The 26774-nt window shown below is 38.7% G+C and overlaps 2 protein-coding genes across 5 annotated transcripts in view; one reads left to right on the forward strand and one right to left on the reverse strand.

Annotated features, from left to right (window-relative positions):
* The window catches only part of LOC143038817 (dipeptidase 1-like), a 959386-nt gene that overhangs the window by 31831 nt on the left and 900781 nt on the right, over window positions 1–26774 (reverse strand). For all 3 annotated transcript variants that reach the window (XM_076208382.1, XM_076208381.1, XM_076208383.1), the window contains one exon: window positions 5738–5876. In XM_076208382.1, coding sequence (XP_076064497.1) covers window positions 5738–5876 — 139 coding nt within the window. The remainder of the gene's footprint in view (window positions 1–5737; window positions 5877–26774) is intronic.
* LOC143038816 (uncharacterized) lies at window positions 20618–26754 on the forward strand. 2 transcript variants are annotated; one of them, XM_076208380.1, is made up of 3 exons: window positions 20618–24934; window positions 25541–25863; window positions 26127–26754. In XM_076208380.1, exons 1-3 carry the CDS (start codon window positions 21689–21691, stop codon window positions 26203–26205), a joined length of 3648 nt encoding a protein of 1215 aa, XP_076064495.1. In that variant the 5' UTR covers window positions 20618–21688; the 3' UTR covers window positions 26206–26754. The 2 variants fall into 2 exon arrangements, with proteins under 2 accessions (XP_076064495.1, XP_076064494.1); XM_076208379.1 differs by having other exon boundaries at window positions 25541–26754.

Genomic DNA, 26774 nt, shown 5'->3' on the forward strand with positions numbered 1-26774 from the left:
TTTCGTGTATATAAGGCAATTCTGTAGCCCTATTATTGCCATTATGGCTCCCAAACGTCAAGAAACACATATTTTCTAAAAATCGAAAAATTCTATTACTCGGATCGGTGCTCTTCCTGAGGGTGCCGAGTTTGGGAGCTTCGACCTGTACTTACAAATAATAATTTTTGACATAACTCTTTATGTAAAGAAGGAAAAAACTAATGGCACCTGAGGTATTAAACAAATAATATATAATAAAAAATAACAGTAATAATATGATACAATAATGATACTGGTACATATGTAGCTAATACTGAGGAAGATGAAGCTGATACAAGCAAAAACTGACTAGATCTATAATAACTGCACATCTTTTTTTTTTTGCATAAGAAATAAGTATTGGAAGTAGCACCATGATATATAAGAAACCTAATAATAAATGAAAGACTATTTTTTCTGGCTATTAACTGAAAACTAAAAAAAAAAATATATTCTGACTGTTAAAAGCATTTTTGTTGATAAGACTCTTATGGTTAAAGGGGAGGTCATTCCATAGTACAGTACCAGTGTGGTAAAAGCTGTTTTTACAGAAGCCAGACTGTCTGATTTGATAAAAGCCTGAGCTATTTCTGGTGTTGTTATGTACTACTGGCTAGAAACTAGATCTTACGGTACTTTGGAGCATTATTATTATATACATGATATAATTTAAATTGTTTAGTGCGGTAATCAACAGGCAACATACCCACTTTTAAAATTTATCAGCCCCTATATCACTCCTGCAAAGCAAGTCTAATATAAATTTGATGATCTCATTTTGAGCCACCTGCAGTCTAGGTTGATATTTAGGATAGTCCGCTGTACCATAAGATACAATCATAATCAAAATGGCTTTGAATGAGTGTAGGTACCAACAGTTTCTTGGTTTTATTTTATTTTATATTTTCCTTTATAATATTTTTGTTAGAGCATTTAGTGAGCGCTATATCATATATGACCTCTCCAGACAAAGCTTGGCCTAAGGCAGGGGTTCCAAAACTGCAGATCATGACACTCAAAAGGATCATAAGCTGCAGACAAGGCAAGTGGCAAATAGCTACATCAAGCATGAGTGGAAGATGATGTGCTTCTTCTCTGACATTGGGACATCACTTGTGTTCCTAAAAAGACACAAATAAAAAAAATATTGTCATGATTGGGTAGCAGGGATGATTGATTACAAAATATTGTGTATTCAAATAAGGAAAATTACCACAAGATTGGAAAAATGCAAATATAGTACCAATATATAAAGGGGAAGCTAAGGAAGACCCAACAAACTATAGACCGTCTCCCTTTCAAGCACAATAGCAAAATATGTGAAAAAATTATCAAAAGTAGATGGATTCAACATCAGGAAGAAAATAGTATGCTGAATAAAAATGGCTTTAGACAACACCCATGGGGTGTAGTAGCCGGCTCAGGATCAACCTTAGGCTCTGACATATTAGGCTCTTCAGCAGCTTTCAATGTCTCATCAGTGATCTGAAATAAAAAGTGCACTAGCCTTGGCTTACATGCCCACTGCAAAAAAGCACTAATCCAAGGAAGGAGGTCTATTACTATATGCCTTGATGGGATATCATTATCATATCATTCATGCATCATGTCATGACACACTAATGTTCATGTCTTTTAGTTAGTGTTTCTAGGGAAATTAATTTCACCATTTTGTACAAATGAAAACCACTTACCTATTTTCTGTTCCTTTTCGCAAATTGGCTTCCAATTTTAGGTGTCTCTGCAACTATTTTGGCTTGAGTAGTACACATACCAGTGGCAGTAATAACTTGGCTCTTGGGTGTGGTACAGATTGTCCCCTGTCTTGGTCGTTTTGGTATCAGGTTTCGATTTGGACGAGCATATTCAACTAGCCTCTAATGTATTTTTTGGCTACCTCTTGGTTAGTGGTTTGTAAATGCCGACTGTAGCCAATGTTTGATACAGAAGATTCATCAAAGTGATCAGCACAATGTCGTAAAGTACCCCGATTGTACACAAAATTCGCCCTGGTGTGAGAAATGACAGAGCACCAGATCTTGTGTCTCTTCAGCGACTTGTCTGGGCTCGGGAACTCAAAATGGAGGGAAACCAAGAAAACTACAATTCACAGTGCAGTTCTGCACATCCTACGCACAACAACAATGCCAGCTTTGTGTTTAGATACATTGATATGCATCATCAAGACGGTAACCACTATTCCCAACTTTTGCAGCGGATAACTCATTTAGGTGAAATGAAAATGACGATTAGAGTATAAGAAAACTCCAGGACAACGGAAAACAAATTTAATATATTTATCTAGATACTATCTAAAAGTCAATTAAAAAAAATTGGGTTCAAAAATTATTATGTGCTTAACCTTTAACTACTTCAGTACGAGTCAAATTATTACGTGCAGCATCGGCTGCCATATGCATGGTGCATCACACTACTTGCATTATAAGATATAAAAGCACTGCTGTATTACTCGTTTTTACTCTGAGTAATAATAAACACAGAATCTGGGGGTAACTCATGTACAACTACATATATGTATATATATATATATATATATATATATATATACATATATATATATATATATATATATATATATATAATCAAGACGCCGACACCAGCATCCTTGTGTACCCATTCGTGTCTCATGATACCTATACAGGCGTCATCGCACCAAGGAGGTTAATTGGTTTCTAATACAAATGGCTCAAATGTCATTGAAATGAATATATATATATATATATATATATATATATATATATATATATATATATATATATATATATATATATATATATATATATGTTTTTCCATGGGGGGGGGGTTCCCCACTTTACATCCCCCAAAATAAAACTAAACAAACGGCATTACACCCACCTCTACAACTAGAACCTATGTTCTTTATTTCATTAAGATCAGTTCAGCAATTTTTGAGTCAGTAGGTGATACACAAACATACTTTTATATAATAGATTATGATATATACTGCTTTGATGGGATTTGTTACTTTGGCATTTTTTCTTAATGATGTCCTCTATTGCTCTTTTTTTTTTTGTGAATCTTGCTTAATTGGCTTATAATACATATGGTTTAAAACTCATCGAAAAAAAAAATCCCATAGGATGTTGTGCCCATTTACGCTCCTACAAAATGAGACTATACCCCATTTCCCTCACCCCTATAACTAGAATTTTTGCTCCAAATTTCATGAAGATCGTTCAGTAGTTTTTGAATCTATAGTAATACAAAGACATTGACTTTCATATTATAGATACCATTAGTCACTAAATAATTATGCTCTTCAGCTTCTTAAAAGACTCGTAAGTTTTCATGTTGAACATTGCTTTGGTTTTACTCTTATTCATATTCAAATGTATTTTGAGACTCCTTGTTGAGATCACTCAACATATCTTGCAAGTCTTCTATTTTTTTTTCTGTAATGAGAATAATAGTGTCTGCAAATATTGATTAGAATATTAATAATTAAACTTGGTTATTTTCTTTCTCTTCCCTACTCAACCTTATGAAAATCTCTTTTAGGTACGCTGTAAATAGTTTGCGTGAAATTATATCACCTTACTCTACTCCTTTCTCGATCTATATCTTATCTGTATCTCTATGTAGTGGGTGAAATTCTATCACCTAACTCTACTCCTTTCTCGATCTATATCTTCTCTGTATCTTTATGTAATCGAATTACAATAGTAACTTTTGCATTATTTCTAACTTTAACAATGTTTTTGTTTGCATTCTATTTGCATAGAGTCTAATATTACTATTTATTCTACCAGGTCAAGGGGTTGCTAGCAGTCTAGAAATGGCCTATAGTCAAGTATTCATTTCTAAAGCCTGTCTATACTCTTAGTTGCTTTCCATCTAAACCTTTACTTAGGCTATTTGTACGGATCTTGGAAATAAATTATGTACATTTGGCAGCAAGGACCCATAGCAACACGCACAAACACAAAAACGCACACATATATTTTAAATTCATAAACGTACTGCAATACTGTTGCTGCACACACACCACACACACACACACACACACACACACACACACACACACACACACACACACACACACACACACACACACACACACACACACACACACACACACACACACACACACACACACACACACACACACACACACACACACACACACACACACACACACACACACACACACACACACACACACACACATTAATACACTGATTACTTCTGTGACTTTATTATTTTCTTCCAATGTTATTCTGCACGCACCTTTAAATACACAAATTTATACTTATCTTTAAATAGATATTCTAAATGAAAAGACAACACTTTAATTATTAATTAAACAACAGTATCTTTCCACAGCATGGATATCTTAACAGGATAGGTTTGGATAGTATATGGCCAATCCAGGTAAATACCAAATAATAATAATATTTCCGGAGGATGTTTTTGTATTAGCTTACCTCAAGGAAAATCTGCCAGATGTCATATAAACCCACACACAATACTCTACTATTTATACAATCTCTAATGAAATAGAGGGCAACTTATAGCTACACTGCATCGACCACTATCATCTTTTCTCTATTAGTATTTCACAGTATTATGCATTCCTCCCCTTTGTCGTGTAACTTTTTGTTGAGTGGTTATTCTGAATGCACCACAACTATATATTGAGACATGGACCCTGTTGGAGCATAGGGTCTGGATAGTGATGCTTTCAAGCGATCTCTCAAGACGCACAAACCCTGACCTCCAACTACGAATTCGTGACAGTGACTTCCTATTTTTATGGTTTACTATGCCTAGTTAATAAGAAGTTATAATATAGATAGGACAATCAAAGGCGAGGTCTCCAAAATACACGTTCCTGAGCATCATGAGACATAAGGAATTTTTGGACAAAGACTAGTAATTTGAAGTCGTGGCAAATCATCTCAGACCTATTTTTAGCTGTAAGAGGGCATTGGGGGTGGCGTTCGGCATAGAAAGAAGGATGTAATGAGGAAAAGGGGGGTTAGTAGGAGCGACAAAGGGAAAGAGAAGGGGCATTCGTGTGGTTGGATGTATTTTTATGTTGTTTGAATATGTTGAAATTTCTCCCGGACACCCTATAGTGTAATTCTGAATAATATAAATGGATATGAAAAATTTGGGCATTACAACACAACACCAATACAAATTAAACATCTCAATGATGAGAAGATATGCAGTTTTTCTCTAGAGACGACTGTATACTTGAATTAACTTACGTGATATAATCCAAGCTGGGACAATACATGAATAAAAATCTAAGTATAACAATTGAAAAATAAGGATATAGAATAGGTTGTAACAAGACAGGGTATTGGTATTAGGTATGATAAAAAGGATACTGCACTTAGGTAAATAAAATTAGACACACACACACACACACACACACACACACACACACACACACACACACACACACACACACACACACACACACACACACACACACACACACACACACACACACACACACACACACACACACACACACACACACACACACACACACACACACACACACACACACACACACACACACACACACACACACACACACACACACACACACACACACACACACACACACACACACACACACACACACACACACACACACACACACACACTCAAACTTGCAAGCATGTTTTCCACTGTAAGGGTTGAATAAGAATTTACAAACCTCTTCCACTTTACGCATAACTCGGATGAGGTTTCTGCCTGCAAGCTTTGCGAGGTCCTCTGGATTCCACGATGGGTCACTAAGGAGTTCAGCAAAGAGGTATGGGTACCGTGAAACGTCCTCCAAACCCTTTGGGAGCCTGACAAAATAAAAAAGAACGAAACTAGTTATTCGACAGTGCCAAATTTGATGGTAACAGGTTTGTGGAAACATTCATATTGTACTTACCCACATACCCATTGATCTACACACACATACACACACAAACACACACACACACACACACACACACACACACACACACACACACACACACACACACACACACACACACACACACACACACACACACACACACACACACACACACACACACACACACACACACACACACATTTGGAATATGCTGTTTCCGTATGGTCACCGAATCTCATTAAAGACATTGACAGACTGGAAAAAGTACAACGGCGAGCCACAAAACTGACTCCAAATATCAAAAATAAATCATACGAAAATCGACTAAAACACATGAATCTGTTTTCCCTAAAAAAAGCGTAGACTCAGAGGTGACTTGATACAGGTCTTTAAGATTCTAAAGGGAATTGACAACATCAAAAGTAACAAGATTTTCACACTGAATGAGAATCAGACAAGAAACAATGGTCTCAAACTGTCCGGAAATAGATTCAATTTGGAAGTAGTTAGAAACAACTTTGCCAACCGTGTAGTTAATGAATGGAATAAACTTCCTGCACAGGTAGAGCAATGTAGTTCAGTTCGAAGCTTTAAGAATCATTTAGATAAATACCTAAGTAAGATGCTGTAATGATTATAATTTATCTTATATTATTTGTTTTTGTTCTGTTATCATTTGTCTGTCTGATTTTCATTTATTATTAGTTATATGTCAATTTATTACTATTTACTATTTACCTGTTTGTTTATTATTTAACTATACCTAGGCATATATTTATGTATTTTATATGTTATTTACATTATTATAGTTTTTGTTGATTATTTTATTATTAATATGATATTTTTTCTCGCATCCGACCTAGACATGGAACAAAAGGTCTCCTGTCGGCATGCTCCGCCTTTGTAATCCTTTGTAATATATATATATATATATATATATATATATATGTATATATATGTATATGTATATATATATATATATATATACATATATATATATAAATATATATAAATCTAAATAAAAATATTCTTCTAAAAAACGCTGTGGAAGTCGGGGACAGGTGGTATTACGGTGACACTTTGTCCTAAAAATATTCTTGAAAAAGCGCTTGGGTAAGTCGGGGTCAGGTGGTATTCTTCTTCTTCTTCTTCTTCTTCTTCTTCTTCTTCTTCTTCTTCCTCTTCTTCTTCTTCTTCTTCTTCGCGTTCCTCCTCTTCTTCTTCTTCTTCTTCTTCTTCTTCTTCTTCTTCTTCTTCTTCCTCTTCTTCTTCTTCTTCTTCCTCGCGTTCTTCTTCTCGTTTTTTTCGCGTTCTTCTTCGCGTTCTTTTTCGCATTCTTCTTCGCGTTCTTCTTCGCGTTGTTTCTTCTTCGCGTTCTTCTTCTTCGCGTTCTTCTTCGCGTTCTTCTTCCTCGCGTTCTTCTTCCTCGCGTTCTTCTTCGCGTTCTTCTTCGCATTCTACTTCGTGTTCTTCTTCGCGTTCTTCTTCCTCGCGTTCTTCTTCGCGTTCTTCTTCGCGTTATTCTTCGCGTTCTTCGCGTTCTTCTTCGTACTGGGGATCCCGTGTTGGGGTTCCGCCCCGAGGCCGAAGCCGAAGGGGAAAACGAGGGATAAGAGCGCGGAAAGCTGCGGCCGTAGGCCGCTGTTTGCGCAGCCAATCCCGCGGCTTGTATATATATATATATATAAAGTGTATAGATAAACTCAGAATTTATCAAGCACCTGGGTCTGATGGTTGGTATCCAGGGATTTTGAAGTTATAGAAAAAATCATATTGTTGTTCCATAAGAAATTATTTAAAAAATCAACCATTGCTGGAAATGTCCCAAGAGAATAGAGGTTAGCAAACATTTCTCCCATATTCAAAAAGGATGACAAAAGGAAGTCAATGAACTAAAGGCCTAAGCTTAACCTCAATCGTAGGGAAAATGATAGAAACTATCATCAGAGATGTAATCAAACACCATTTAGAAAGTGACTTTGATAAATGATATCCAGCATATATTCAAACTAAAATGTTCATGCGTGACCAACCTATTAGAATTCTACAACACAGTAATCTCAAATTATGACAAACGGAAAAAATAGAGATTTAATTGGGACATTCTTTAATTAAGGCAGATTCAACTATTTTCCTGCTAAGGGGGTTATCTAAAAATTACCTACTTTGAAACCTAAGTAGGATACTTGGGCATGTCCGATTTTTTTTTTAATTGATGGTTAAGTTAGCCTTGTTGGCTCTCTCAGAGAACTCATGCAACATATTTAGATGTTGTTCCCAAATGTCCCTAAATATCACGTCATCTAGATATGGTTTAACTTCTCTCATGCCCGAAATAATCTTTGTGGTAATCGTTGGGAATCTTTAGTGCTTACCTTCGTTCGGGAAACTTTCCCTCAAAGTGTTTACTTCTTTCGATTCAGGAGCCTTTCCTGAAACTTCGAACCGCACCTATCGTAACTTTAAATAAAATACGATTTAACTCCCCTCCTCTTTGTTTGTTTGTTAAATCTATGTAATAAATTATGGTTTGATAAATCGGGGATTGAACTTTGAGAGATTCCTTAAAGTCAATATTAACTCGTGGCCTTTTGAGCTCTTTTCAAACTCGTAAGAGTCCCTCTGAATGCAGTCCGTACTAACGTCCGGTCAGGCTATCCAGAGCTCTGGTTCCTGACGGATCTTAAATTCAAAAACGTCAAAGCAAGGGATCTACATCTTTGGAGTTCATAGACAAGCTTAATCTCCAAATTTCAAAATAACACAGTTTGAGAACCCAACCTGCTAGAAACTGTGGCCGGTAAGTTCTCGAACGTTGATCCTTGTAATTGTTGAACCTTAATTTTCATATCTTATTAACCATTCTTTGGAGGGTAGCAGGAGCATTCCTTAACCTAAAGAGAAATACCTTAAAATAGAATAATCCATATGGCTACAAAGGCTGTTTTGTCTTGAGTATTGGGGTGCATTGATATTTGATAATATCTTTTTAGTAATTCTATGGTAGTGACAAATCTAGAAGAGCCAATATTGTCTATGAGATCATCAATCCTAGGAAGTGGATAAGCGTCTGCTCAGTATCTCATTCAACTTCCTATAGTCTACTATTAATCTATGTTTCCCTCCTGGTTTTGGCCCTAGTAAACAGGGATCAGCCCAAGGACTGGAGGATGGTTCTATTAGTCCTTGTAGTAGTAATAATAGAGACTACTGCAGCTCTAAGGATACTCTTTTTCTCGGGACTTAATCTGTGAGGGGATTTCTTTATGGTTATGGTAGAGGTTAGTTTGATGTCATGTTTACATCTGTGTTTTGCCTCGGAAGATAACTGTGGTTAATCTCGAACTAATCTTTCAATATTTTGGTGTTTATCGTATCCTAAGTGTCTACTTTTTTTCTCCAAGTTCATCAAAGCTACAAAGTTCTGCAATGGTAGATTAGGATGCAGTAAATGGTATTCGCCTGTGCCTTCCTTGAGTACACTAGCCAAGACGGCTCTGTTGGAATGAATCTTAATGAGTTTATATGGCACTTCCTAAATTTCTTTCGTCTCTCTGGAGTTTCTATAATATAACTCAAAGGACTTACTTTCTTCTTGACAGTGTATGGTCCTTGAAACCTACTCTAAAGAGAATCTGGTATAGGTAGATATAGGAGGACTTCATTAACTGGATGAAACTTTTTCATTTTTTTTATTATCATACTTTCTCTTCATCTTCTCCTGAGGCTGAGTCAGATTTTTCTTGGCTAAGTTCCAAGCTGTCTCTAATCTTTCTAACATTATCTTTACATGTACAGTGGCATAGACAGAGGAATCAAGAGTAATTCAGCTATCTTTCAATACTTTAAGGGGTCCTCTGACTTCATAACAAAAAATAAATTTGGCTGGACTATAGCCTGTACTGTCTTGTTTGGAGGATCTGGCTGCAAATAGTAATAAAGGTAACATTTCTTCCCAATCAGAACCATTTTCTAAAACATACTTTCTGGTCAAAGACTTTAGTCTGCCATTAAAATGCTCTAATGCACCTTAAGACTGAGGGTGGTAAGGAGTAGAGATAGTTTGATACACTCGTAATTCTTTCAATCTCTGTTCAAACTAGTTTGACATAAAGTTTGTGCCTTGATCATTTTGTATCCCTTTGGGGAAACCCACAAAAGAAAAACACCTTTGGGATAATATACTATCGGATAGGACAATTGAATACACAATGACTCAGTGGGTAAGGGAAAATACCAAATATAGAAACAATGAAGAACCGTCGAGACTAGAATTAATATTTACGTCAGAGCCTGAGATTGTGGATAAAATGGAATATAGGACACCAATTGGAAAGAGTGACTACATACTAATAGAGATCGAACTAAAATAGGAAATTGGGAAGAAACGAGAAACACAGAAAAGGAAGACTAATGTATAATATAACGGATTTTGAGAAACTGATTTTTTTTCAAAAACTAAACAGGGAAAACTTCTTAATGAAGAAACAAAGATGGAAGTGAAATGGAAATATTAAAAAATATATAAAGAAGGAATATATAAATACGTACCAAAACAGAAGCAGGAAAGGGTGTACATTAAGTGATGGTATAAAAAAAAATGAAGTGAGGCAAAAGATAGACGAGACAAAGCTTGGAAACGATGGAAAAAAACGAGTAAGTGGCAAATATATATGGGAAGAAAAGACATAATGCACAAATGTAAGGATCAACCTGAATTATTCTACAGGTATGTCAATGGTAAATTAAAAAACAAACAAGAAATAGTTAAACTGCGTCAAGGGAATGAGGAATATATAGATGTATAAATGGATGAAATTATGAACAAATGTTTTAAATTTGTATTCACAATTGAAAATACACATAATTGGGATGAAGGACTGATCCCCCCAATGAAAGAAATAACTGTGACACAAAAATAAATAAGGGACCAAATAATAAACCTTGGTGTCAGAAAATCACACTGTTCGGATGAAATTGCAAATTGGATACTAAAAGAATGTATAGATGAACTAATGGACAAAATATATAAGATAATAGGTTGCTCACTCACAGAAGGGAAGGTACCACAAGATTGGAAAAATACAAATATTGTATCAGTATATAAAGGGGGAGATAAGGAAGACAAAAAAACTATAGAGTGGTCTCCCTTACAAGTACAAAAAAAAATGCGAAAAAGTTATCAAAAGTAGATGGACTAAATATCTGGAAGAATTTCATATACTGAATCCAAAACAATTCGACTTTAGACAAAGATCATGTGCTACTAACTTGATCTGTTTTTATTCAAGACTAATAGACATAATGCAAGTAAGGGACGGATAGGCTGATTATGCTTTCCTAGATTTACAAAAAGGATTAGGTAAAGTACCACATAAAAAGCTACTAAGAAAAATCAAAACAACAGTAGGTGTGCAATGAAAGCTATTGAAATGGATGGAAGATATCTTGCACGGGAGAAAAATGAGGGTGGTGCTTAGAGACAAAAACTTGACCTGGGAAGAAATGATAAGTGGAGTCCCACAAGGTTCTGTATTAGCTCCGATGTTTACCATATATATAAATAACATGGATGAAGGTGTATAATGTTATATGAACTTCTTTGCAGATGACGCAAAAATACTAAAGAAAGTAAGCATAGAAAAAGACAGTGAATCACAACAGAGAGACCTGGAGCCAAAAGTGGGAAGTGAACTTTAACACCAAGAAATGTAGAATAATGGAGTTTGGAAAAAGTGGAATAGAATATCGAATATCAGGGTAATATAAAATTGGTACAAAAGAAGTAAAAAAAAGTTAGTTCAGAGAAGGGCCTAGGACTAATTGTTATCAAAGACATATCACCAGACAAGCATATTAACAAAATAGTCGGAGAAACCTACAATTTACTAAGCTGGTCATTAATTACTTGGATAAGGTAATGGTAAAGACAATATTAGTCATACTGATAAGACCAAGACTGGAGTACGCTGTGACACTATGGACACCCAGCATAAAAAATAATATAAAGAAACGACAAAGATGGTACCAACACTTTCTAAATTGACATACGAACAAAGATTGTCCAAACTGGAACTTCCAACCCTGGAACATAGAGAAAGAGGAGATCAAATGGCCATTTACAGAATCAGAAAAGGCATGGAAGTCCTTGACAGAGAAGATTTATTAAGGTGGGTTAAGAAAAACAAGAGGTCATGCAAAGAATCTCAAAAAGTTATAGAGATAAAAAAAAAAAAGTTTTTCACACAGAGTGGTGGATGTCTGGAACAAACTGGACGAAACAATAGTATGTGCAAAAAACCACACAAGAATGTAAGAACAAACTAAATGCTGAAAAATACAAAAATGGGTCACTACGAGTATAGCTCCCGGTATAATACAATAAAGTAAGTAGAACTAGGTAGATAAATACATACACACACACACACACACACACACACACACACACACACACACACACACACACACACACACACACACACACACACACACACACACACACACACACACACACACACACACACACACACACACACACACACACATATATATACATGTGTATGTATTTTCTCGTGTTTTTTGCTTCACTTTTTAGTGTCTTATTTCCCTCATCGTTCATTTTTATTCATATACTTTTATATTTTTCACTATCCGCCAACTTTCCTGCTTTGCTAATACTTCAGCTACCATTTGTGACCTTAATTTGATCTTTATCGGTCGATTTTTTCTTTTGAGTATTGCCCCATTCCATGCACTTCTTCTATTTCCTTTTCTATTTCTTGCTCTTCGTCTTGTTCTGCTTAAAAAATTTTGCTATTTCCTTTTTTTCTTTTTCTCTCAAGTACCTATGTAAGAAGCTCGTAGATGAGGCTCGTAGACAAAGGTAGACAAGTAAGGTTGATATAGGGATAGGTGGCGAGAATTTCTTTTTTATGTGTTGGATTTTTGATAAACCTGAGTTCGTAGTCAAAGGAATTGCATAACCTCGCTCCTCGCTAAAATTTTACAAACAACCTCTGGGGACCCGATTTCATTGGTGTATTATGCTGATGTAACAGTATATAAACTAAGTCAGTAGTGCATTGATTTCGATATTGATTGAGTAAGCTGTATTGCATATAAAGTTTGTAACAGCCTCTCTCACTGGTTTATGTACGTCCTTTTTATTTATTTATTTATTTATTTATTTATTTTTTTAAGTTTGGGAAGAATGTTATACTCTTCTTTATCCAAGATGCACCACAAAATCTTTCTGGAAACCCGATCGAATGCCTTTTCCAGATCGACGAAGGATTAGTAACCTTTTCTATTCCATTCCTAGTTTTTCTATGATGTCTTTTTCGTATTCTCTCTCTCTCTCTCTCTCTCTCTCTCTCTCTCTCTCTCTCTCTCTCTCTCTCTCTCTTTCCCCACTTTTACGTATTCATTTCTATGGCTGATATATATTATTCACTTTCCAGTCTTTTTTTTTTATGTTTTCCAAGCTTTATCTCTTCTATCTTTCACCTCACTGCATCTTCTGTTGAACCAGCACTTAATTACACCTTTTCCTGTTTCTATCTTGGTACGAATTTATTCGCTCCTTCATTATAAATTTTCATCAAAATCATCCATTTCTCTTCCATTTGTGTCTCTTCATTGTAGAAATTTTCTCAATTTGCATTTTGAAAGAATTTCTTAAGTTTCCCAAAGTCCGTTTTCTTGTACATCAGTCTTCCATTTCTGTATTTCTCATTTCTCTCTCTATATATTTCCTCCTTTAGTTCAACCTCTACTAGTATGTGGTCACTCTTTCCAAATGGTGTCTTGTATTGAATTTTGTCCACAATTTCAGGTTCTGTTGTAATTATTAAACCTAGTGTCAACGGTACTTTACTACTTCTATGGTATTTTTTTTACCCATTGTCATTGTATCTTCTGTAGTCATGTCAAGTAATACATTTCCCCATAGCTCTCTACCTTTCACTGTCATCTCTTCCCAACAGATTTCCTTACAGTTAAATTCTCCCGTAAGGATCATGTTACCTCCATCCTTCAGCATCTCGTTTAATGAATGCCTTGTATCATCTAACATTTTTTAATCCTCTCCCTATTTCCAAGAGCCCGTTTTTGGGGGCACATAAATCACCACAAACTTTCTATTTTCCATATTGCTGTCATTAACTTTTATCATGACCATTTCCACACTGTTTTTACCCTGTGTAACCTTCATAACATTTAAGTTTTTCTTGGCCAAAAATATGATTCCTCTGCCCTCTTTCTCGTTTTTGTTTTTAATCCAATAATTATATAACCCATGTCTAGCACTACTGTATTTGGTGGTAGTGGACCCCTTAATTTTCTCTCCACAATTCCCATTATGTCTTTTTTTTCTTCTGGCAGGTAATCATTTAGTTCACTCAATCCTAAGATCCATCTATGTTAGGCCACTTTTATTTATCTTTTCTTCTCCATCTCGTTTTCTGTTCCTTTCGTTTCGCTTACCTTGTTGTACCATTTTCTCAGCCTCATGTCTAAGACTCTCCAACAGAACTCCTTGCTTTCAGTCTCTATTTTTTTTTGGGGGGGGGGGCTTCATCTCTTTGTGTCTTCTCTTTTTCTCTTTCCTCAGCATTCATTCTCGATTGTGTTTTTAATCCAATAATTATATAACCCATGTCCAACACTATTTGGTGGTAGTGGACATCTTAATTTCCTCTTCACAATTCCCAATATGTTTTTTCTTCTGACAGGTAATCATTTAGTTCACTCAATCCTAAGGTCCATCTATGTTAGGCCACTTTTATTTATATTTTCTTCTCCATCTCGTTTTCTGTTTCTTTCGTTTCGCTAACCTTGCTGTACTATTTTCTTAGCCTCATGTTTAAGACTCTTCAACAGAACTCTTTGCTTTCGGTCTCTATTTTTTTTGTTTGGGGGGGGGGCTTCATCTCTTAATATCTTCTTTCTCTTTCCCCAACATCCATTCTCTTTTTACCCATATATTGCTGCAATGTTCACTCTTTACTAACTTACCTGATTTTGATAGTATATCATCTGCTACCATTTGTGATCTTATTTTTATCTTTTAAGAACAAACACCCGGGTTCGCCGTGGGTGCTTGGCCTCCGGCACTGCTTGCTTCTCTCGCGGGCGCTTTGCACCCTGGGCTTTGCCCATGTACACCCATTCATGTGAAAATAAAACACATGTACAATAACTAATCTAATTCATTATCAATACTTTTTCTAAACCTTTTATTATGAGGCGAAATGTGTTTAGTTTCGTTTCGCTTTCGTCATCGTCACTCAATCTCTTAACGGCCTTAATGATGATATCCAACTTTGAGTCTTGTGCCTTTGTTAGTTCGTCTTGCACCTTCTTTATTTCTTCCAGCTTTGAGTCCAATCCCTCTAATTCTTTCTTCAGCAACCTCATCTCCTCCATCTCATCGCTGCTGTTCCTCGTCCGAAAAATATGGAAGGATCATCGAGATAGCTTCTTGTTCAGAGATCGAAAAGATTGACTTTGGAATGACAGAGAGCCCTTGCTCCGGTTCCTCGTCGATTCTTGGTAGTTCTTTGCTCTCGGTAGCAGGTAATGCTTCTGGAACGTCTGTTTCCTTCGATCTGACAAATCTGTCGATGAAAGGTTCTTTATATGCGCAGTTACGGGGAGGTTTGATTACATATGTCTCTTCTTCTTTCTTCTATCCCGTGTAGATGATCAGGGAGTTCCAATTCGTAACCCGCAAATACGCCACGTACAGCTGGCCATGGGCAAAGCACTGTGCAGTGTCCAGAAGTAGACCACACCTCTGAAAAGTCTGTCCTTGCGACTTATTTATCGTCATCGTGTAGCTAAGTTTGACCGGAAATTGTTTCCTTTTGAAATGTACTGGCGTATCTGTTGACTCTAACGTTATCCTCGGTAGTAGCACCTGTTCTCCTTGATAGACTCCGCTCAGAATCTTGCCGACGATGATGTTCTTTTGTAAATTCGTCACCATGATTCGAGTTCCGTTGCACAACTTAGGAGGCCTTATGTTGCGGATAACCATAACGATGCTCCCGATCTTCAATTTCAACACGTGGAGCGGGAGAGAAGGACTTGTCATAGCGTTGTAAACGGATGTCTGGATGTCCATCCCGTCTTCGTTTACCGCTGTGTCCTCACTTATGTACAGCGTCTCCCGTCCATTCCACTAGATGTACACCATCCTATTGATTTCTTCCACGTCGTCGTTAATGGGTGAAATGGTTGCCCCTTTTCTCAAAGTACGAAACGTTCAGATGGTTTCTCTCAAAGTTGTCGTATACCCTTTCCACCAACTCCTCCCGGGTCTTAACCACCACACCGATTTTTCCGCTGTCCCCGGCCCCGATTTTCAAAAGTTTTTCTGCAAATCTTCTATTTTCATCGTCGTTTGCATCGAGTCTCACGTTCTCCGTGAGTTCCAGCTTAACTAAATCTTTCCAAAAATAACTGGACTTACTGTGTTCATCTCTCAACTTGTTAAAGATCTTTCTGTTGTTGTGCAGGTCGTCTCTTGGAATTTTCTGGTCAGTAATCCATTTCCAGAAATGACGCTGGCGCTTCCTCCGCGCTGCTGGATCCTCAGGCATTGCGCCGGTTGTCAGGCAATCTTCAGGATATAATACTCTTATGGGGGTGTCGCCTTTTGGTAATGGGTTCGCCCACCAAAGGCAAAAAAATCGGTTGATTTCTCTGTTTTATTGGGTCTTTATTTTTGTACGTATATAGATATTGTCCCGCTTTATATACTTCTTCTATTTCTTTTTCTACTTCTTGGTCATTTTCTTGTACTCCTTTTAGAATTATTTTTGCTATTTCTTTTTCTGTTTTTTTTTCTCAAGTACCTGACCAGACTATGCTTTTCCTTTAATACATATGCTACTATACACTTTATTTCTCCTCTATATCTCTGACCAATTGAAGTGACTTTTACTTACTTGGATGAAGAAATGGTAAAGAAACTATTAGTCACACATATAAGGCCAATTTTGGAGTATGCATGACACTATGGTCACTCAGTACTAAAAATATTATATGAAACATTGAGAGAATCCAAGGAACAACCGACTCTGGAACAAAGAAGGGAAAGAAGTGACTTGTTGACCATCTACAGAATTATGAAAGGTGTAAAAGTCTTTGAAAGAGATGACTTACTAAATTAGGATAAGAGGAACACAAGAGGACATGGAAAGAAACACAAAAAGGATAGTTATACAAGAGACATGAAAAAAACAGCTTTCCAATAGAGTGGTGGATGTATGGAACATACTAGACGAAACAATAGTGTATGCAAAAACACAAAAATTTAAGAGCAAACTAGATATGGCAAGATACAGAGACGGGACGCCATGAGCATAGATCCCCTTCCCGTCAGATACAACTAAGTAAGTACAACTAGGCAAGGCAAGTGCATACACACACACTACTTTCTGCCACGTGCTGGCTGTCAACAGCTGTCAACTGGATTTCCGTAGGCTGCCGAATAAGACAAAAATTCTTAATATTGCAAGGAAAGCAAGAGGCCTGGGTAGCATTGAATGAGAAGGGAAGCCCCTGTGGTTGCACAAAACGACCTCTGTGCAGTGTCAAATGTCTCTGTCGAGAGGAAATGCAAGGAGATCAAGGCAGATGAAGAGAAAATGGCGACGAGGTCGAATCGAACGTCGAAACAAATGCAGAGCCCTCTGGAGGCGCTATACCGAAATTTGAATAAAGATTTTGGAATCCCAAAGGTACTACTTTCGGTCTAATTCTTTTTTCTTTTTTTTGGGGGGGGGCTGGCTTCATCTCTTAGTGTCTTCTTTCTCTTTCCTCAACATTCATTCTCTTTTTATCCATATATTGTTGCAATGTTCAATCTTTACTAACCTGATTTTGATAGTATATCCTCTGCTACCATTTGTGATTTTATTTTTATTCTTTAAGAATATTGTGCCACTTTATATACTTCTTCTGTTTCTTTTTGTACTTCTTGGTCATTTTCTTGTACTTCTTTTAGAATTGTTTTTGCTATTTCTCTTTCTGCTTTTTTTTTTCAAGGAGACTAAGGCAGATGAAGAGAAAATGGCGACGAGTTCGAATCGAATGTCGAAACAAATGCCCTCTCGAGGCGCTATACCGAAATGTAAATAAAGGTTTTGAAATCCCAAAGGTGCTCCTTAGGTTGAACAATGATGACCCTTTTTCTGGATTTTGTAATTACGAAAAAAGAAATTTGAGTCAAATCATGGACATGGAAAAAAGATGAGTTTTAATAGAAACTCATGGTAGAAATATTTCATGGAATTAACGAAAGGGATTTTGAATTTAAGGAAAAATAATTTTGAAGTAAACAGAGGAATATGTGATCTAAAGAAAAGGAATGCCGAAATAATTAACAAGATGAGTGATTTAAAAAAGAATTGAAAACGAAAAGATGAAAAATAATGATACCACCAACAATGAGAATTTAAAAGGGAGGTAAATCACAATATACAAGCCTGAATGAATTGAATATAATTTACGTGAAGAAAATTAACAGAAGATTAAGAAATGGAGTGAAAATAGAGAAAATGAAAACAGCTTCTAAAGAAATAGTGCAACAACAAATGCAGGAAAAAAGAAGATACAGCTGTTCAGGTAATAAAGAAAAAAAAAAAAATTGGGTCAGAGATATAGTGGATAGAAAAAAGTGTATTGTAGTATATGAATTAAAGACCATGATCTGGCTAGGTAATGAGAGAAAAAGCAGAAAAAGAAATAGCAAAAACAATTCTAAAAGAAGTACGATAACCAAGAAATAGAAAAAGAAATAGAAGTATATACAATGGGACAATATCATAAAAAAAGAAATCAACCTCTAAAGATAAAACTAAGTTCACAAATGGCAGGAGAAGACATACTAACAAAATCAGGTAAGTTAGCAAAGAGTGAACATTACAACAATATATGGATAAAAAGAGAAATGAATGTTGAGGAAAGAGAAAGAGAGAAGATACTAGGATCGAAAGAAAGAAGTTCTATTGGAGAGTCTTAGACATGAGGCTGAGAAAATGGTACACCAAGGTAACCGAAAGCAAAGGAACAGGAAACAAGATGGAGAAAGAAAGTAGCCTATACTAACATAGATGGATTGATCTGAGGATTGAGTGAAGTAAATGATTACCTGTCAAATGAAAAACCAGTCATAATGGGAATTGTGGAGATGAAATTAAGAGGTCCACTACCACCAAGAAGTCATGGTTTTGGCCAAGAAAAACTTAAATGTAGTGAAGGCACAGGGTAAAAACAGTGTGGAAATGATCATGAAAAAAGTTGAAGACAGCAACATGAAAAATAGAAAGTTTGTGGTGATTTATGTGTCCCCAAAAACGGGCTCTTGTAGATGATGCTAAATTGCAGATGATGCTAAATTGCTGAGGAAAATAAATACTGAAATGGATTGTGAATCACTACAGAGAGACCTAAATAAGGTTTAGAAATGGAGTCAGAAGTGGGAAGTACTTCAACATTAGGCAGTGTAGCATAATGGAGTTTGGAAAAAAAAAAAAAAAAAAAAAAAAAAAAAAATATATATATATATATATATATATATATATATATATATATATATATATATATATCAGGACAATATAAAGTAGGATTTGAATAAAGACTTGGGAGTAATTGCAAATGACATGTACCCTGATAACCAGATAATCAAAATTGACGGAAAATCTTACAGCTTGCTAAGATCAATAAAGGTGGCTTTTACCTATTTAGACGAAGAAATGGTTAAAAAAATACTTGTCACACTAATAAGGCAAAGACTGGAGTACGCTGCGACACTATGGTCACCCAGTACCAAAAAGAATATAAGGAAAATTTAAAAAATCCAGAGATAAACACACGAAAATTGCCCCAACACTTTCAAACCTGTCATGTGAGGAGAGACTGTCTAAATTGAAATTACCAACTCTGGAACAAAGAAGAGAAAGAGAAGACCTGCTGAACATCTACAGAATTATAAAAGGCACAGAAGTTCTTAATAGAGAGGACTTTTTAAATACAAGGGGGGCATCAAAAGAATCTCAAGATGGACAGTTATAGAAAAGACCTGAAAAAAAAAATCCACACAGCGTGGTGGATATCTAGAACAAACTGGACAAAATATTGTGTGCAAAAACTATACACGAATTTAAGAACAAACTAGACATTGCGAGATACAAAGACGGGACACCATGAGCATAGATCCCCGTCCCGTAAGATGCAACTAGGTAAATACATACATACATATATTATATATACTGTATATATATATATATATATATATATACATATGTATATATATATATATATATACATATACATATATATACATATATATATACACGCATACACGCACGCACATACGCACGCACACACACACACACACACACACACACACACACACACACACACACACACACACACATACATACACCCCCCCACACACACGCACGCACAGGCACACACACACACATACACCATGTTTTATGGTGTGGGGGTATTTTGCCTTTTGTGGAGTTGACAACTTAGTGTTTCTTGAACAAAATTAATGTAAATCAGCACAGACATTTTGAGTAATTATGTGATAATCTGCCTGAAAGTTTAGAAAAGTGTAACGCTTGCTGGTTTATGCAGGAAAGAGCTCCTGCTCACTGTAAGGGCCCATCCCCCTTCCCCCGGCCACAAGTCAATTCATCGCGGCTGCACTGATAGTCGTTTGGCTCCCCACCTCGGCGAATCGGCTTGTTTGCGCGCCAGTACAACGAGCAAGTCAGCTTCGAACTTTTGAAGCCCGAGAAGACTGCGCCTGCGCGGAGCGGCCACGTCGGCAGTTTCAGGGGTATATATACCCCTCCTCCCCAACGTCGAATAGAACTTGGTCAGAAGACGTCCTGCGAAGACTACCCACTGCCACGCCAATCCCAAGTCTTCATTACTCCAGTCGCAGGCTACTCGACGTCGGGTCTCCTCACCTTTGCTGTTCTCAAGACACGCCGCACCCGATTGGGCCGGAACGGTTCGTCCATACGCACCCGGACATCGCTACTGTTGTTACGATACGGAGGTGTTGAGCACCTCGTATTAGATGTTCCCATTCTACAACCTTGTATTGTACAAGTTGATGGTTTATTGTATTCGTTAACTCTTTTAAATCCATTGATTCCTTTTGATGTTTAATTAAAGCCCCAGCAGATCCAGTAGCACCCGAACTGGTATTACTTTCCAGGGCCGAGAGAACATAGTTCCTCGTTCGCCCTCACATTTCTGGCGACCTTGCCACGACTGGTGCTACAAGTGTTTGCTGGGCTCTAAGTCGCTTTGAACGCGCACTCACTGTCTGTGGCCCGGAAGTGAGTCCTCTTGTGCTTTGAGGTTTTGATTGTTTCATAGCTGTTTACGTGTGTATTAATACGTACATTACGTTGTGGCGTTTTGAAGTGGGTAAAATTGTTCCATTTGCTTTAAGCGAGTAATGTTTCTTGTCTTACAGCTTGTATTTGTTTGATGCATTTACGTCCCTTGTATTTTTGCTTCTGCTTAATTTTACTTATTTCATTTACTTTCGGTGTTATTTGATGTCCCTTGGTTGTGCAGTTTGTCTTTAGTCGTTGACACGTATCTTATTTGTTTTATTCATTGACACGTATCTTTTTCTCTTGTTCGTTAACACGTATCTTGTTTGTCTTGTATCATAATCATTGACTTGTGCCTTATTCGTTACTTATTCTCGTCAATATGATATCTGTTCAGGAGCTTAAGGAACAGGCTATAGCTTTAGGCCTCGCAGGAGGAGATGTCGGCAAATACGTCATAGAACAGCAAGCTATTGAACGAGAAGAACGTGAAAAAGAGCGACGAGCCAAGAAGGAGGAAATTGAGCACAAGACCCGCTTAGCTGAAATTGAAGCGGAGAAGGCCAAGATTGAAGCAGAGAAGGCCAAGATTGAAGCAGAGAAGGCCAAGATTGAAGCAGAGAAGGAGAAGGCCAAGATTGAAGCAGAGAAGGAGAAGGCCAAGATTGAAGCGGAAAAGGAGCTAGAGCTAGCTCGTATCACGGCGACAAAGCAACCTACCGCGACTCCACATGATTCGGTAAGTCGTCCCCAGCTCCCTCTATTACAAGAGGGGGAAGATATTGCCTCTTACCTTAACCGTTTTGAGAGAATTGCAGAACTACTTAAGCTGAGTTCAGACAGCTATGCCGTGAGACTGGGTACCTTACTTACGGGAAAGGCAGCTGATATGTACATATCTCTCTCCCCAGAGATAACTAAGAACTATGAGCTACTGAAGAAAGCTTTATTGTCAGGTTTTAACAAGACTCCTGATGGTTACCGCGTAGACTTTCGGAATGCCAAGATTTCTCCAGGAGAAACTTTTCTTCAGTTCTCATTTCAACTAACCAGACTATTCCAGGCGTGGTTAGATTCCTCAGAGGTAGGGAATACTTTCAATGATTTGAAAGACTTTATGATACTTGACCAGTTTTTGTCTTCCCTCCATCCAGACTTGCGTGCTTTCATCAAGGAACGACGACCCTCTACGTTAACCGAGGCCATTCGTTTGGCTGACGATTGGACGTCAGCCCACCCTAATCTTCCTCGAACCTCGATTCCAAATGCAAAGAAGTTCTCTCGACCACCTAAGCCGCCTAAGGTAACCACGGTGACCCCGAATCCGTCTAGCGGCCGAAAGGACCCTCCACCTTTGACATGTCACGGTTGTGGAGAAATTGGACACATTCGGCCTCGTTGCCCTAGGAATCCCCGCACTTTCAAAGAAGGCACGTCAACTACGCAGCCATATAAGGTAGGGTTTTGCCTGTCTGATAGAACAGTCCCTCACTTCCAGGCCTCTGGTACCATCAATGGGGCCTGGGTGTCTACTATAATCCGGGACACCGGCTGTTCCTGCGTAGTCGTATCAGATGAGATGCTACCAGATATAGATGTCCCGAGTTGCAAGAAGGTCTATGTTGCCGACTACTTGGGCCGAGTAGATGCCTTTCCTCTGGTTTCTTGTTACCTTCGATGTCCTTATTACGAGGGATGGACCGACGTCGTCAGAGCACCCATCAAATTTGCTAGTGTCTTAATTGGTAACGTTCCAGGCGTTAAAGATCCTAATATATCTGAATGTTCCTCTCCAGCTGATGACTCCGCAATTCCACGCCCGACACAAACTGCTACACCCTCTCCCAAGCACCTGGTATGTGCAGTCCAGACCCGAGCCGGCAAAATGAAACGGATTCACCCCTTAGCTCTGCCTGCCCTACAACCTCTCTCGGTGACGCCCGACAACTTCAGTCTACTCCAGTCCTCGTGTGAGACACTCTCTGCCGCTAGAGCAAAAGCAGCCTCGGGAGAAATAGACCGAACGAGGAACGGGTCTACTTACCAGTTTGTCAAGACGGACGGTCTCCTCTATCGGAAATGTTTAACTTCTAATCGCCCTGATAAGGTAGGAAAGTCTACATTGGTTGTTCCCCGTGATTGTCGCCCTGTTATCCTCTCCATTGCTCATGAGAGCCCTTTAGCTGGACACTTCTCTCACCGGAAGACGGAATTAAAGGTAGCAGAACAATTTTACTGGCCTGGTATGGGAACCGACATCAGAACCTTCTGTCGGTCTTGTGACAAATGTCAACGCTTCTCAGCGAAGGGACGAGTACCACCAGTCCCATTACAACCCATGCCCATCGTCACTGAACCTTTCGCCCGTGTTGCCATAGACTTGGTTGGACCTCTTTCTCCAGCATCTTCCGATGGACACAGGTACATTCTTACCTTGATAGATTTTGCCACTGGATTTCCTGAAGCAGTTCCCTTAAAAGATATAGACTCTATTTCGGTCGCTGAGGCCTTGTTAACTATTTTCTCGAGAGTTGGTATTCCCCGGGAAATACTTTCAGACAGAGGTACCCAATTCACGTCTAATTTAATGAAGGAACTCCACCGAATGTTGGGCGTGAAACCTATCTTCACCACTCCCTTCCATCCTAGTGGAAATGGAAGGATTGAGAGACTACATGGCCCCTTGAAGGCTATTCTTCGTAAATTGTGTGCTGAGAAGCCCCGTGAATGGCACAGGTATCTAATACCAACTTTGTTTGCCCTCAGAGAACTCCCGAGCGACAGGACAGGGTTTTCAGCCTTCGAGTTATTGTACGGTCGGTCTGTTAGAGGCCCACTCACAGTTTTAAGAGATCTGTGGGAAAACCGTACCCTCCACGAGGAAGAGAGGTCCAGTTTCCAATATGTAATAGAACTACAGGACAAGCTGGCAGAATGTTCTCAAATGGCTGCGCAACAAGCAGACATCAGCAGTTCCCGGTACAAGGCGTACTTCGATCTGAAGTCTCAAAACCGTCAATTTAAACCAGGTGATGAAGTTCTAGTACTCCTGCCTAGTGATACAAGTAAACTCCTCGTCACTTGGAATGGACCCTACAACGTATTGGAGAGACGTGGTGAAGCGAATTACGTAATAGAGACCCCTCGAGGACATAGACTTTACCATGCTAACATTTTAAAAAGATATCACCGCAGGGCCCAGGTGCAGCAATTGGAACTGATGGATGAGATTTCCGCCATAGAAGAGCTTTCCGCCCCAGGGAAAGAGAAGGTATCCATCGTTGATGAAGGGGATCCGTGTGATCTTCTTTCACAGTTGCCTTTGACACCTGACGGCATGATCCTCTCCCCTTCAACTGATAAACCTGAAGTGGGACAACTCGCCCCGGATCAGCTAGTCCAACTTCAGATTCTAATGGGTGAGTATAAAGATGTTTTCTCAGACGAGCCCGGATGTACATCCACTATAACTCATGATATACAACTTACCACTACTGACAGAGTACAAGCCAAAGTGTACCCAGTGCCAATCCACCTTAGACCTGTCTTCGAGAAAGAAGTTGAAACCCTCTTCCGTCAAGGGATTATCCAACGATCCTCCTCTCCTCATTCTTCGCCTGTCGTCATGGTAAGAAAAACTGATGGATCCTATAGGATGGCCATAGATTATCGCCAACTAAACTCTGTCACAGTATTCCATGCTGAACCAACCTGCAGCATGGAAGAAGATTTGTACAAATTCTCTGGGGCTAGGTACTTTAGTGAACTGGACCTCTGCAAGGCATATTACCAAGTACCTCTTTCAGACAAAGCCAAAGCCCTAACGTCCTTTCCCACTCATCTAGGTTTGATGGAATTCTGCCGAATGCCCTTTGGTCTGGTAACTGCAAGTGCTACATACATCCGCCTGATGAGACTAGTATTAGATAATTTATCAAATGTGTGCTTTTATTTTGACAACGTCTTTGTTTTTTCCAAAAGCTGGGATCGACATCTCGAAGCTCTACATCGCGTCTTCGAACGGCTACGGGACCACCATCTGACTGTCAAGCCTTCGAAGTGTAGATTTGGAGTTTCTTCCATCAAATACCTTGGCTTTATTTTAGATGGAACCTCTTTAAAACCTCAACATACCAAGATTGAGGCCATAACCCGCATTCCTCCACCAACCAGTAAGAAGTTACTTAGGACCTTCCTTGGTCTGATCTCCTTTTATAAGTTGTTTATTCCTCAGGCCTCCGACTACACCGGCCCCTTATCTGATCTACTACGGAAGACTAGCCCTGAACCTCTCCCCTGGACCGAAGACCTCTTGGACCGTTTCTGCCATTTGAAAGCTGCCATATCTTCTCAACCCATCTTGCGGTTGCCCGATCCTAAGCTGACTTTCGTCCTTAGGACCGATGCCTCTCTTTATGGTCTGGGGGCTGTTTTACTCCAGTATCACGATGAATGCCCACATCCCGTCGCATATGCCAGTAGGAAACTTTTGGATCGTGAGAAGAGATACTCCACCATCGAGCGTGAATGTCTTGCGGTCGTTTTCTCCATCTCCAGGTTTGATTATTATCTCCGTGGCAAAGAGTTTGTGTTAGAAGTTGATCACAAACCTCTCTTGTATTTAGCTACTTTCAAAGGAAAGAATGACCGTCTCCTTCGTTGGGCTTTGGCCCTTCAGGCCTATAAATTTAGAGTTGTCCACATTGCTGGAAAAGACAATCTAGGTGCTGACCTCCTAAGTAGATCTTAAATCCTGGCTAGGTTTTATTTTCCTTTCATCCTCTTGAGTTACCATTAATTTTGTTTTAATCTACTCCTAGTAGATTCTTGTCCCGGGGGTGGTGTAAGGGCCCATCCCCCTTCCCCCGGCCACAAGTCAATTCATCGCGGCTGCACTGATAGTCGTTTGGCTCCCCACCTCGGCGAATCGGCTTGTTTGCGCGCCAGTACAACGAGCAAGTCAGCTTCGAACTTTTGAAGCCCGAGAAGACTGCGCCTGCGCGGAGCGGCCACGTCGGCAGTTTCAGGGGTATATATACCCCTCCTCCCCAACGTCGAATAGAACTTGGTCAGAAGACGTCCTGCGAAGACTACCCACTGCCACGCCAATCCCAAGTCTTCATTACTCCAGTCGCAGGCTACTCGACGTCGGGTCTCCTCACCTTTGCTGTTCTCAAGACACGCCGCACCCGATTGGGCCGGAACGGTTCGTCCATACGCACCCGGACATCGCTACTGTTGTTACGATACGGAGGTGTTGAGCACCTCGTATTAGATGTTCCCATTCTACAACCTTGTATTGTACAAGTTGATGGTTTATTGTATTCGTTAACTCTTTTAAATCCATTGATTCCTTTTGATGTTTAATTAAAGCCCCAGCAGATCCAGTAGCACCCGAACTGGTATTACTTTCCAGGGCCGAGAGAACATAGTTCCTCGTTCGCCCTCACACTCACATAGCTCGGTCT

Source organism: Oratosquilla oratoria, chromosome 25, assembly GCF_046742065.1.
Source record: "Oratosquilla oratoria isolate Oo_2021 chromosome 25, ASM4674206v1, whole genome shotgun sequence".
NCBI lineage: Eukaryota > Metazoa > Arthropoda > Malacostraca > Stomatopoda > Squillidae > Oratosquilla > Oratosquilla oratoria.